The sequence below is a fragment of the Temnothorax curvispinosus genome, unplaced genomic scaffold, assembly GCF_003070985.1.
Source record: "Temnothorax curvispinosus isolate PA1 unplaced genomic scaffold, ASM307098v1 QBEX01003702.1, whole genome shotgun sequence".
Taxonomy (NCBI): Eukaryota; Metazoa; Arthropoda; class Insecta; order Hymenoptera; family Formicidae; genus Temnothorax; species Temnothorax curvispinosus.
Genome location: NW_020213482.1, coordinates 3438 through 18349, shown reverse-complemented (window position 1 = coordinate 18349; position 14912 = coordinate 3438). Strand labels below are relative to the sequence as shown.

The 14912-nt window shown below is 33.7% G+C and overlaps 1 protein-coding gene across 1 annotated transcript in view; it reads right to left on the bottom strand.

Moving 5' to 3' along the window:
• Window positions 1-4468, bottom strand: part of LOC112452816 (lysophospholipid acyltransferase 7-like) — a 25718-nt gene extending 21250 nt beyond the window's left edge. The window contains exon 1 of the mRNA XM_025013233.1: window positions 4257-4468. Coding sequence (XP_024869001.1) covers window positions 4257-4468 — 212 coding nt within the window. The remainder of the gene's footprint in view (window positions 1-4256) is intronic.
• Between the last annotated feature and the right edge of the window lie 10444 nt (window positions 4469-14912).

The window sequence follows — 14912 nt, the reverse complement described above, 5'->3', positions numbered from 1 at the left end:
AATTTCGATATTTTTATAAATCTGAAAACTGTTATTTATTTTATAGATATGACTTTTGCAACATTATTGTTTAAGTACAAGATTCTTTTTTATATATTTAGAATAGGTGCTCCTATCGTCGTGTCACGTCGTGTCTAAAATAGGTTAAGTTAAGTTATATTTCTTTCTTATACGGGTGCGTTTCGACATTCACTGGCAGTACTGGCAGTACTGTGGTCGTCGTTCCGTTATTCCAGCCTGAAAGTAACAGCAGCAATATAGAAACGCTCCTGCAGTTCTACTCAATGACGTCATATCGTCAGTACTTACAGCGAATATCGAAACGCACCCTTGGTCGGTTCTTACCATTTGTTTACTATTAGATTATGCTAGCAAATTTTGCAGTTTTTGATGTGAATTTGCTCTCATTTTATAAACATCAAGTTTTGCAAGCAAAACAGAAGTCTAACAAAGACACAGACGGCGGTATCGGTTTTGATGCAAATAATTCTGATTGAATTTGCAGTCATTGTTATTATTTTGCTTAAGGGGAAACTATGACTACACTTATACAGCGGCTTATAATCCGGTTTAACCTTTAGCTGGCACACTTCACCAGAATCACATAGCTGACACACTGGGATCTACTATAGGTAGCTTAAATTAGAGCTTAGTAATATAAAGGGACTTAAATTTGAGCTGAACTGGGCTGGGGCGCTTAATACCCCCATAGTGCCAGCTAAGGGTTAATAACCACCATATACTATCCGATCAAAAATTTGTCTTCTTTTGATCATAATGATCATTTAAGGTAATAATTGTCTCGTGACAGTACAATCCAAAATTTTAAGTCAACGTCAGAAGTAGTTTGAGTCAAAACATCCAACTATCTAGCACCTACTACAGTTAGAGACTGAAAACTTTTGGATAGTTCTGTCCCTCACAGAAAGACTATTCTTTTATTTTTCGTCTCCAGTCGCTCCTTCACGTCAAAAAATCGTGAAAATCGAGGTCTGTTTATTATTGTCTTCTTCTAAAAAGGGCACATCATCGATATTCGAATCTATCGAAATATTGTTGTCGCTTTTCCGTGATACGGATTGGTTCTCTTGTTGCGCTTACTTCATGAGCGGCTGTCATGGCATATTTTGACAGTTGTGTAGTTAATAGTCTAAGGTCCACTTCGACCAAGCTCCGATTAACTTAATCGTTGATTAGTCTATTGGAAATGACCAATCGCATTTGTCAATCTGTTTAATGAGCAACTGCGGTTGGTCATTTCCAATGGACTAATCAACGATTAAGTTAATCGGAGTTTGGTCAAAGAGGCCCTAATAGTAACAATGAAATATTTCTCTTCTAAAAGGAGCATGTCATCGATACTCGAATCTATCGAAATATTGTTGTCGCTTTTTCGCGATGCGGATTGGTTCTCTTGTTGCGCTTACTTCATGAGCGGCTGTCATGGCATATTTTAACAGTTGTGTGGTTAATAGTATATAATAACAACAATTAAAGTTAAATAGTGCGCGCGTAGCGCGCGCCTGTAATGTCTAGTATTTCTAAAACTAAACAGTCAATAATTTCGGTTTTTTTTTACTAGTATTTCCAAAGTGTCCTTTTACTATATATCCGTTTTTCACCACTTTCCTGTTCGTTCTAATTATTAAAATTCAAAATACAAGATTTTTGCTTTGTGTATGCAATGCTTGGAAAAAGTACAATTTTTTCATTATCTCGCGTTTGGGACGGTCAATTACTTTTAAATTGTACAAACATGTATAGATACTACATTTATTAACGTATATAACGTAGTTATAGGGGTGACGGCTGGTCTAGTGGATAGAGCGCCAGATTTGTAATCCGGAGAACCGGGTTCGAATCCCGCTAGGCCTCGGAGGAATAAAAAACCCTGCCCCTCCATCTAGCGGAGAGAAGTCTCCCTAGATGAAAAAACTGGGCTCCGTCTCTTCGGAGGAGACGTTAAACAGTTGGTCCACAGAAAGGTTCGGATAGGGTTGGGTACATCCCTTTAAAAACGCCCTTTGGCCCCCTGGGGTATATAAAATAAATATCTTTATCCTTTTTTTATAACGTAGTTATGTAAGGGGGGGACTATATTCCCCCCCCCCTATAACATATCGTTTCAAGGGTAAAAAATTCGATTTTTTCTTTTTTACATTTTCTGAAAGTACATACTTTAAAGAATTTATTTCGAATTTAATCCGACCAAAACTAATGGTCGAATTGTCACGACACTGATAGCCAAACGTTGTCGATTAAAAATAGAGTTTTTCTCGTTAAAGAATTTATCCCTAAAATTGTATAAAGAAATTCGGAAAATTACGGAAGTTACAGGCTATTATTCAAACCGGCGCGTAGGTCAAAATCAGATTTAATGGGCTGTCAATGTTTCGTCATACAACGATTGTAATATGGTCCTACAAACGTTAGGCAAGTAAGGCTTTAGAAAAGTTTTCAATAAAAAAAAAAAAAAGAAAAATTTAAAGGAGGAGCGCTAAAACAATGATTTTAATTAATATAAGCTTTTAAATTATTATGGACTAACAAAATATTGTAGATAGTGTGGAAGTTAAAAAACATTGTGACACTGTGGAAAGCATGAAAAATGCCATAAATGCTACACTTAAGCATTTATAGTCAACTAATGAGGACCCGCAGCCCGACTTATACCTCGCTGGTGCTGAAAGTCGGGGCACATATCGACGCTGCAGGATTATTAGATAAATTTGTTCATGACTGCATAGGTTAAAGGCTTTTTATTTTGGCCTGGAATCGTCAATAAGGCTGAAACTTATGTGAATACCAGAAATATAACTAAATTGTACTCGAAACTTTAAATGCATTTTTCTCGAAACGGCATTTTTCAAACTGACGGTTTCTTCCCACGATTTCAGATAAACTAATGAGTTGATCGGTTTTGCTTTGTGGGTATATTTTCGTAAGATGTCTCTGTATCGTTAGAATTAGCGAAATTAAAATACATTAACTTTTTCCTTTTATTTTTAATGTGAAACTGTCGATTTTTTGACAATTTTCAAAAAAAATTTTTTATATGCCCTAAAAAAATTGAAAAGAGTTCGATTTTAATAATTCTAGTTCCAACGATAACTGAATATATATGTAGATTAAGAATCTGTTTCATTTTTTTTCTTTCAGATTACTGATATGTATGTCCAGATTTCATGGAAATCGTGGGACACCTTGCGCGTTCAAAACGTCGCACAAATATTTGTATAACTTCCGTAACTCTTATTATTTCTACTTGTAAAAATTCTGAAAACTACATAAAATGTGTGTTAATATGTGTAAAACGTAGAATAAATCTGCCGCATAGTTACCGAAAAAAAATCGAAAAAAATAGCCTCGTTCTGAGCCCTCAAAACGAGTCACCCTTAAAATTTTCACATTTTTCTTGTTTGTTGCGAGACAACTACCTTAATAGGAGTTTCTGTTGATACTTATTTTCTATAGTATATTATATATCAAAAGAGATTGATTCAAATGTTTAAAGTATAAAATAGGCTCATGTTTAAGTGATCATTGTGATAAAAAGTAGAAAATTTTGGATGGGATACTGGGATATAGTACGTATATAGTTATAAAACTGGATTATATAAGCAGCTGTGTAAACGTAGTCTATGATTAGTAATTATTAACTGAACTTCAGACAATTTCAAATGATAATTGTCTCAATCACGCAATAACATTTGATAATTTGTTCTATACTCAAATTAGTCTTATGAGTGGACTTCGACATTACGGAGATATTACACAATCTCCGAGTTCCAAGTATGTATCTATTGAATTTAATGGCAATTCCGCCACCTCAAGTTTTATTTATTTATTAAATACAAAACATACAAATATCTATACGATATATGTATATTTCATTAAATGCATTAGACTCTCGCCTATAACATAAATATTGTAAACATCTCTAAAGTAGCGATGCTAAAGGTTATTTTGTGCGTGTGAGTCGATATGTACATACGTATATGGAACCTATGGGGCGCGCGCACATATATCAAAGATGTAAAGAGTACTGCAGGTATAAATACAAAGAAATTTCGCGGAAAATGAAAACACATTTCAAGACTGACATAAAAAATATAGTTTGAACTAGAGGAGACTACATATTTCGCGCTTCAAAATATATACTTGCGTAAAATTTTAGCGGAATCAGTGAGCGATTCTAAACGTAAGTTATCGAACACTGAAGGATTTACTTTGAACAAAAAATATATAATTCATACTTCCATGACAAGTTGGTTATGATAGCGGCGTTAACGAGAACAGTAATAATCGGATGTAAAACCGCCGGTCCTGAAACACAGACCACTAATGCGAAGCCGAGGAGGGTCCCGGTCCATTGTTTCGCACGAGGTCCTTCTATTTTGCGATAAAATGGGCCAATCGCTACGGAGAGCAATAACAGTAGCACGTAAACGACATCATTCCACAACATCGTTATCCAAACGTAAACGAACGGAAAGAGAACGATTTTCACTGATATGAACACCGAATGCACCGATAATGACTATTCAAGACCGACACATACTACAAACACACAGACACTCTCTCTCTCTCTCTCTCTCTCTCTCTCTCTCTCCTCTCCCTTTCCCCCTCTACCGCTGCCTCTCCCCCTCTCACGGCAATTGAACAGCTTGGATAAAGTCCCTATAAAGGTGAGTTCTCATGGACAGTGAAAAGTGAAATGCAGCAGCAGCGAGCAGCATGTTTTCCTGCTGGATTGCTTGCGATCTAGTAAATTACTAGAAATCCTGAGTGTTGAGTGGTGCAATTATTGTAATTTACTAGATCGTAAACACAGGAAAATATGCTCCGTGTATTCGTATGTATTTGACCGAAAATGAATGTCCGGTAAAGAATCTACATATGAAATAGTTTGTATTTCGTATGAAGACTTTTGAAGTGCAATTGAAAAGGTTTGATGCAATTGAAGGAATGATCATTCAGTTAATTGTAATTAATTATTTATAAACTATGTATACATACCTAGCCGAAATATAGATTTTTAGTTATTCATGTTAAAAGAAGAAGGCGTTAGTGTTCCCGAAGGTCCGTCTGCAGTCAGAATTAATATAAACGTTTTACAAATTATTTTATACTGAAACAAATAACATAAGTACGTTTCAAATTCGCGCACTTTTGCATGCGAGTGCGGCCACTGAGCATGCGCATGTTCAAGTGTCGCTACATGTCGTCGGACAAATGCGTTTTGAAACCACCGCATATTCTACGTCTTATCCCCACTCTCCGGCAGCTAAACGATATACAATTTTTCGCTTTTTTAAGCGAAACCGTGATCTAACAAACGTTTTAATTAGTATATTCGGAACTAACAAACGATTCCGCATCAATTGATTCCGGTTTGAACCGAAAATTGTAAAGAATTTTATATTTACCGGCTAAATTAACACTAAAAATTATTTTCGTGATTACGTAAAAACTATTAACTAACAAACGTTCTAATTAGTCTAACAATCAATAACAAACGACTAACAATCGATTCGTAAAAAAAATGTTATAAGTCGAAGTTGTCCGGCTAACTTCTATGGCTGGTATTCATAGTCGGTTCTCATACTTAAGATCGTCTTAAGTACAATCTTAAGATGTTATTAACCAATCACAAAGCCGTATTAAGGCTGATTTATAGAGGCCGTAACCGTTGATTTAAGCCGTAATCTTTAAGAAATTGACCAATCACAAGCTGGGGGCTTATTACGGTTCTTGAAACGAGGTGAAAGTTACAAAAGTGAGGAAATTCACTAGAGTATCTATGATTTTATTGGTCAAAATCTAGTAAATCTGTTCACTTTTGTAATTTTCACCTTGTTTCAAGAACCGTAATCGATCCCCTGTAGTCGCGTTCTAATTGGTTTCGCCATTTTGTTACAAAAGATTGATTGAGCCAATGCGCGTGAGTCTACTTAGTGGCCAGACTCTTATATAGGACTCTAGAAATTCTGTGCCTATTGCCTGTTTCCAACCAATCATAGCATTTAAATTTTTTAGGTTGTAATAAACGATTTTTTGGTTATTTCCTATTCCTATTGCCTGTTGCCTGGCATTGGGCGCGTTCAGCAGATCAAGCCGCTGAGTAGCAGTAGAATGTGATTGGATCGTACTTTTAGAACCAACCAATCAACGCATAGTGTTGATAAGACAAACTCAACAGTTGTGTCTGCTGAACGCGGCCATTGTGCAAGGAGCTTAAGCTTAGGCTGAGTTTTCACTGCGCACGTCACGCGTCGCGTCATCCGAGTTAACCAATCAAAACATTCCATTTTGATCTCGTTACAAATAATGTAATAAAATGGGGTGCTTTGATTGGTTAACTCCTGATGACGCGACGCGTGACGTACTCAGTGGAAACTCGGCCTTAAGCTCGTTCATTTCGCCGGTTAAGTTAGGTTAGGTTAGGTTTAGCGGTATCGGTTCATGTGTCACGAATTTTGTATCACATATTTTGTATTACAAATATAATTAAATTATAATAAACGTTTGAAGTAAAAATGGAAGAACAGAGAAAACGAGTCGAAGATCATATGACGAAAATGGTCGAAGAGATTGACAAGACATATTTACGGAAAATGCAGGTACTTCTGTTGAATTTCAGGTTATATGCTGACTGATTGTAGTACGTATGTAAAATATACATTTAATTATGTTTTTTTTTATTACAGAAATAAAAGTATATATGTAAACATGTAATATTATTATTATATATTATATAATTTATTAATTATAGAGAATACACAAATATCTTTAGCGACTGTAATAATTAAGATTTTATTTACATGTGGCATATAAAGTAAGGATTTGATAATAGGTTTGTTTTTTTTATTGCTGCAATAGACTGCATTAAAACTTCCCGGGACTTGTTTAGAGGAGCGAGTGTGGTGTGTACGTGTGGATGAGGGGCAGTAATAGGAAGCGTGGCAGGCGTTAAAGAGTTGGATAGGTAGAAGAAATAATAGAGAATTAGGATAGGATAATAACGGAAGTTGGAATCCCGGGAATATTATAGTAAAAGAATGTTAAAGGCAAAGGTGAGAGCGTGAGGTTAGGGTGCGAAGGGGGGAAGGAGCTGCGTGTGTGTTCCAAAAGAGAGCATTAAAACTTCCCTTCATCAATTTTCAAACATGCATATACCTATTTAAATACAAAGAGTGTACACTTGTTCAGCTATAAAAAACAGACCTAATGAAAATCGTCGAATAGTATCATAAAAAAAATTAAAAATATTTTTAATAATTATTCCTAAAAATTTGTATAAGTTCTATACATTTTTAAAAATCTATCCTATTAATCAGATAAGTTGTATTTAATTATAATTTAATGAGTATATCTATAAATTATGATCAAATAATGATTTATAAACATCCTTTACAAGAAGAAAAATGTCTAGAAGATTGCTTATTTAAAAACTTTGAAAATAAACTGGTCTCTTAATAATAAATTGTTATTCTTTTGAATAACAACCTTTGAATTTGATATAGAACAGATTTAATTATTCTATTTATATATATTTACTAATATTGTAAAAGATGTCTATTATAATTAACAATTTTATGTATACAGAATGTTCTAGAACTCTCTCTGTCGATGCAAACAGGAAGGTGATTCTGCATGAAAAAATAAATTAAAAATGTAGAATAAACTTTTTATACAAGGCTTTGTTTTTCAGAAAAACAATTTTTAATAGTAATTATTTAGTATAAAGGAACCAGCCCTAATGACCTTGACCTTGACATATGTTGTCAAAGACATGACCCTGAGTAACTTTTCCTTATAACTTAGCTGTCGCTCATTCTTCATTAAAAAGTTATTAACAAACCAAGTTTGAAAAATGTAGCAGTTATTTTGAGTATTGAAAGGTACAAACAAATGTATGTGGAAATAGTACATGTATGAACGAAGGAAAGTTATTTAAAGCAGTGAATCGTTTATATATTGAACAGTCTTTTTGTTGAAGTAGAGAATAGTTAGCATAGAAAAGGGTAAAAATGAAGATAAGGGGAGATACCTCCAATGATCTTGACCTTGACATATATTGTCAAGAACATGACCCTGAGTAACTTTTCCTTATAACTTAATCGTGGGTAATTGCTTATTTAAAAGTTATGAACAAAAAAAGTTTAAAAAATATACAAGTTTGTATCAGTACTAAAGGAAGTATGTTGCTGATATATGTGCAGTAGACAGTACACATATCAGTAAATTACTTCCCTTAGTATCGACACAAACTGTTATATTTCTCGAACTTTTTTGTTCATAACTTTTAAATAAGCAATGAGAAACAATTAAGTTATAAGGAAAAGTTACTCAGGGTCATGTCCTTGACAAGGTCAAGGTCAAGGTCATTGGGGCTGGTTCCCCTATACTAAATAATTACCTGTTTTATCATACATATCATATATATAATTACGTATTTTGTATTAAAGAACTTTACCCATTTTGGGCTATCCGGGCTTAGTCATCAATCATACATAATTTTAGATAATAATGATAAATTAAAGAAAAAATATAGTTTTAGACCTTCAAATCTCTGCCAGAAGCAGAGATTCTGACCTCCTAATGATGTTATTTTATTCGTTTGATGACTCATCATCACAGCTGTCCAAGATGCTAAATACGTCATTGCTATGCTCAGAAGGTATGTACCTGTATATTAAAAAAATAAAAATAACTAGTACATCCACCGCTTCATGCTCCCTCCGTCCAGGACAGATTTCATTGGTATCTTTATATGGACATCACTGACTAACTGATTCCGAAATAAATACACGCTTGCAATCAACTAATGATTTTTTTATTTTTATTATGTACAGGAGTAGGTAGTAATTGTTCACCAAGTACAAAATAACTCGTCTTTATTGCGTGCGAGGAAGCGGTCATGCGACCGAGTTGAGAGTTACAATATGTCTGCCGGAAAGTCTGCTTATTCTATATGGCGGGACCGGAAAATGACTATCGTGCCCTCTCGCGGTTGTACTCTTATGACTATCGTGTCCTCTCGCGGTTGTACTCTTATGGCTATCGTGCCCTCTCGCGGTTGTACTCTTATGGCGGCTATTCAACTTATGAACATAACAATTTTATAGTTGAACATGACTTCCAGAATTCTAATTTTTGTTTTTATCTTTGCCTAAAGATTTCTTTTTGCATCCAAACCATCTCCTCATGATAATAGCGATAACAAACAATTAAATGTTAAATATTTTTTGGATGATTATATTTGTTGACGCATTTTCTTATAGCTAAGTTTTTGGTTTTATATTTGGTTAAGTTAAGGCTCCTGGTCCCTGAGCCGAGAACTCTGCGTTGACGGTGGCGACGTACCGTCGCGGCAGAAATCAGAACTCTCTCCAATGGAGAATTCTGTCCTTTGTGACATGTTGACAACCTATTTTGTTGTGCATGCTATTTCTTTATTATTCGCTCTGTGCTTGTGCTCTAACGTTTAACGTATTCGTGAAAGTCGTAAAATTGGCCGAAAAGTAAGATTTGCATGCGGAAGGAACGTTTTCACCTCCTTTCGATGGTCGTTAAACGGCTGTTTTTCCTGTATGTTTAGGCTTCGTTTTATGGCTGTTTGTTTATTGTCGAGGGAAAAGGGTAGTTTTCGGCCAATTTCGGAAGTGTTCTGAAACGATCTATAGTGATGTTTTATTGAAATGTCTTTTTATTTGAAAATGGCATGCACAACAAAATTGGGTGTTTTCCTCGCCTCGATAGTAAGAATCCAATATGGCCGCGGTGACTACACAGGAGTCTTAAGCAGGCATTAATTTTACTAATTCATTATATTGTCATAGTAAAAAAAAATCGGAATCAGTGACACAATCAGTGATGTCCATACAACGTGATACCAATGAATAAGTTTGTTTTAGGAAAGATTCGAGCATTTCAAGCCTTCGAACATAAAGCGGCGGATGTACATACTAGTTGTTTCACTTGTTTCTTTTTTTTAACAAAATTTAAACAAAGGGCTTGCAAACTAGCAAGATATTTGTGCTACATTTATTATATTCTGAACAATACAGCTAATCAATAAACAAACGTTTCGGCCATTACTGTGGTCTTCTTCAGTGTAACAAAACAATAACCTTAATACTTTTTTTAAATATACAGGCATCTTCTGAGCATAGCAATGACGTATTTCTCATCTTGGACAGACATCTCTGATGATGAGTTATCGAATAAATAAAATGACATCATTAGGTCAGAACTGCTTCCGGCGGGGGTTTGAGGCTCTAAAACTATTTTTTCTTTATTACCTACAAAATTATATATGATTGATGACTATAGGCCCGGAACTATAGCTTAAAACCCCTTATGAAAATGGGCGAGGTTTTTTGTACAAATACTTTCCAGTATGTTTCGTGTTTTTAAGTTTTTAAAAGCTAAACTGATATTTTCTTTCAATTGTTTGACATACTCGCAATATCGTGACAATATGCAATAGATTTAACCATTACAGACCAGTAAGTTGCAGTGTTAAAATAATGTATCTGTCGCTCTGGCATGTTGTGAGTGATTGAAGCGTTGGTAGAAATTGGAAGGTTATAACATAATAAAAGCGGTGTATGCATGAGTTAATGGTGGGGATAAATATTCACAACAAATAACTCTAAATTGTTGATAACCTATCAATAACGTTCAAATAAGTATCCGGTAAACCTTCATCCGTGTCCGTCTACAAATTCAATCCATTTTCCTGTTTCTTTATGCACAGCATCTCGGAAATTAATAAGCGTTTATAAAAATACGATTTATTATCTAGAATTTCCACATCATCCCAATCGAAATTATGATTTAATGCTAATCTATGATCTGTTATAACAGAATGATTAGATGTATTCCAATTTATATATGGTTCTGGTGTTCCTTAATTCTTGTTTGTAATTGTCAGCTTGTTTGGCCTACATAAAATGCGTCGCAATCATTACAGTTAATTTTGTATACTACGTTACATTGTTTGGAACGTGGGAGACTATTCTTATGAGCTTTTGTGAAGGTTCGCATTTTGTTTAAGCTATTATACGATAATCTCACTATCAGATCTCTTGTTATGTTCTTAAATTGTTCTGTTTAAAAAATTTAGAGTTATTCGTTGTGAATTTTTATCCCCACCATTAAGACCCAGTTTCACAAGTGTCGGTTAACTTTTAATCTTAGATTAACTCACTCTTCGCCTCCTTCTAACGTCCCCCTTAGAAAAAGACGAAGAGTGAGTTAATCTAAGATTAAAAGTTAACCGACACTTGTGGAACTGGTCCTAACTCATGTATACACCGCTTTTATTATGTTAACCTTCCAATTTCTACCAACGCTTTACTCACTCACGACATGTCAGAGCGACAGGTACATTTTAACACTGCGACTTACTGGTCTGTAATGCTCCGTAAGTAAGAATTTGTGATTGTAATTTTAATACTGATACATTGCGTTTTTAACATATTGCGATTCATACTCCGATTCACGGTTTAGAAAGGACAATCGAATCTCTTCTTTCTACCTGGTCTCCCAACCTGAGAGTAAACGTCGAAGATGCGATCGATTTGGAGCATTTGCATATCGGCATATCCTGACAGACTATCAAACATTCGTATGAATTTTTTTTTATTGATTTGACTGCGCTTTTCTACTGATTGACTCATTTTACCGCAATTGACTGTAATTTATCGTCTAAAATTTTCATGTATTATTTTCATTTTTACGCTCTGAAGATGACACAAAAAAAGTGTCGAAACGTCCGAATTTGTATTAACTATAATATATATATTTTATTATTAACTTATTTTGATTGCGCATTAATTACCGCGCGTGGCTCTGATTGCCTCTCTTACTTCCCTTTATTTGATTTAAAAATTAAAACAACAATGTGTAGTAATAATATTAATAACATACCGATATGAATCTGGGGTGGCCATTTTCCATATAGCGATAAATAATTGTTTTTCAGGTGATATTGTTTTACGTCCTGTTTATGATCTTAGTAATTTAGGTTTTAAAATTTGTAGAATAAAATTAAATCTTGCTCGCTTTACTCTAAAAAAAGAGTTTATTTAAAAAATTAAATATTCTTTCTCATCGAATAATAATTCTAATAATGTTATTATTTGCGCAAATATAACACACAATAACCTATCGTCTGCCATTTTGACGTGCTCATAGTCGCTTACATTGCCAAAACGAACGACATTTCTTACTATTGTGTAAGCGCTCAGATACCCAATCGAACGATTGAAAACAGCGCTTATAAGCGTGAGCGCTTACAGCGCGTGAGCGTCCAAACCGAACGGGTTTGAAGCACAGTATCTAGATTTTTATACCGCAAGAGGTACTGAAATTTATACCACCATAAAGCACGCCAAAATTAACGTATATTCTGTTTCAAGAAAATCTATAGAAAATCGATTTTCTCTAGTATAAGGACCGGTGAACGTCCTTAAGGAGGGTTATTGCTCAAATCAATTTGATAAGAATTAGTTTAAATTTATGGAGGAAATTCGTATATGAGAATCTGTCCATGCCAAAGTTGAAGACAATTGTCTGCATTGTCGAGTAATTAATTATTGAAGTTATACTCTTGTTTCTCTTATACACGGGCGACACAGAAAAAATGTCATCTAACTTGTAATGTAACTCTCGAAAGCATATTAAAAATGATAAGAATTTAATGAAAATAGGTTCAAATAATTTTTTACATATTTAGGAAGAACTTTCTCGAAGACTGAAATGATTCGTCTTTAAAGTTATCAAGAAATTGTAAAAATAAAATAAAACCACATTTATTATTGTCATTTCAACGTGGATATATAATAACCTATTTGGGTTTCAATTATACAAACAACTCTTTAAATCTTAAGAAACAGCAATTGAATGCATTCCACATATTTATTTGCTAAAATTCATTTATTTCACGCGACGAAAATTTATATGCTTTCCCCTTGCCGCGCCGCCTGCCCCGCAGCGGGACTTCACCAACCTCCTTAATAACTGTCAAGGGAAAAGGATGCAACTCGGAATATTTTTGGAATGTGCTGAAATGATCTGTAGTATTATTTTAAGCAAATATCTTTTTATTTGGAAATATACCATGCAAGAATTTTCAACGTGTTATTTCTCGCTTCTGACGTCACATTCCAACATGGCCGCGACGAGTACCCAGGAGCCTTATTAAGTGCATACCTGCTAAATATTCAAAGGTGTTCTAAAAAATAAAGTCTCGTATAAAAAAGTTTTATTCTACATTTTTTACTTATCTTTTCATGTCATCCCTCATCCTGAATTATCCCTTCTCCACTAGTTCAGAATCCCCCCCCTTCACTATCAATTCTGGAACATCCTGTATATAAAATACTAGATTTTGAGCCCGCGCGAAGCGCGGGCGAAAAATCTATTCCCCTTTCCCCAAACTCACTCATTAATTAGGAGCACCTTTGATATTCTTTCTCCTCAAACTCTAACCTGACCTACATCTCTTCGAATTTTTTTTTAAAATAAAAAATAATAGATAATATAATAGATGCAGATTAGCATATTGTCAAATATTTCAAAAACGTAATCCCTTATATTAAAGTTTTTAAATTTTATTTTTGCTCGTGCCTCGCGCGTTTTTACCCTCCGTTGATCCACCATTATTAACTCTCTTTTATTTTTTTTAATTTTATTTTCTTTTTTTGAAATCATCGAAAAATTAGAAAAATTTGGCACTGGTTTCAAGAAAATCAATTCTTAATAAAAAATTATCCATTAATAAAAAAATAAATTTTTCCTCCAAAAATTAAAAAAATTTTGACTTCTATTTCATATATAATTCTTTAAGATTTGGTTAATTAATTCCCGAAAAATTGGAAAAATTTTGTAACCGGCTTTCAAAAAAATCGGTAACAAAAAATTATACACTTTATAGCAAACCCCAGGAAATTCTACCTTTATTTCATATACAATTCTTTAAAATTCGATCAATTAACTCCCGAGAAATTAGAAAAATTTTGTAACCGGTTTCCACAAAAATCGGTAACGAAAAATTATCTATAAAAATTATCCATAAAAAAATTTAGCTTGATATCTCAAAATTCGGAAATTGGAGCAGAAATCGGAAACCTTTTTATTATTAGCAATTTTTCTATAAACTCATCGTAGCCATCCTGAAAAAATTAGAAAATTTTGAAACCGGTTTCTAAAAAATTGATTATGAAAAATTATACACATCTTCGCCATCCCCGAAAAATTAGAAAAATTTGGGCATTGTTTTTAAAAAAGTAACGAAAAATTATCTTTAAAAAAATTTAGCTAATATCTCAAAATTTGAGGAAATTAGAACAATCACGTACCTACATTTTTTTAAACAAAAATTGAAAACTTTTTTAGAAAAATTGGAAAAGCTTCGTAACCGGTTTCAAGAAAATCAATTCATTAATGAAAAATTATCTATTAATAAAAAATTAAACTTATCCTCCAACAATTAAAAAAATTTTGACACGACTGCTATTTCATATATAAATCTTTAAGATTTGGTCAATTAATTCCCGAAAAATTTCAAAAAATTTGTAACCGGTTTCCAAAAAAATCGGTAACAAAAAATTATACATTTTATAGCAATCCCGGGGAAATTCTACCTTTATTTCATATGTAATTCTTTAAGATTCAATTATTTTCCGAGAAATTGGAAAAATTTTGTAACCGGTTTCCAAAAAGATCGGTAACGAAAAATAATACACTTTATATCACTCTCCAGAAAATTTTACCTCTATTTCATGTACAATTGTTTGAGATTCGGTCAATTAATTTCCGAAAAATTGGAAAATTTTCTGATACCAATTTCTCCAAAAATCGGTAACGAAAAATTATACACTTTATGGCAATCCCCGGGA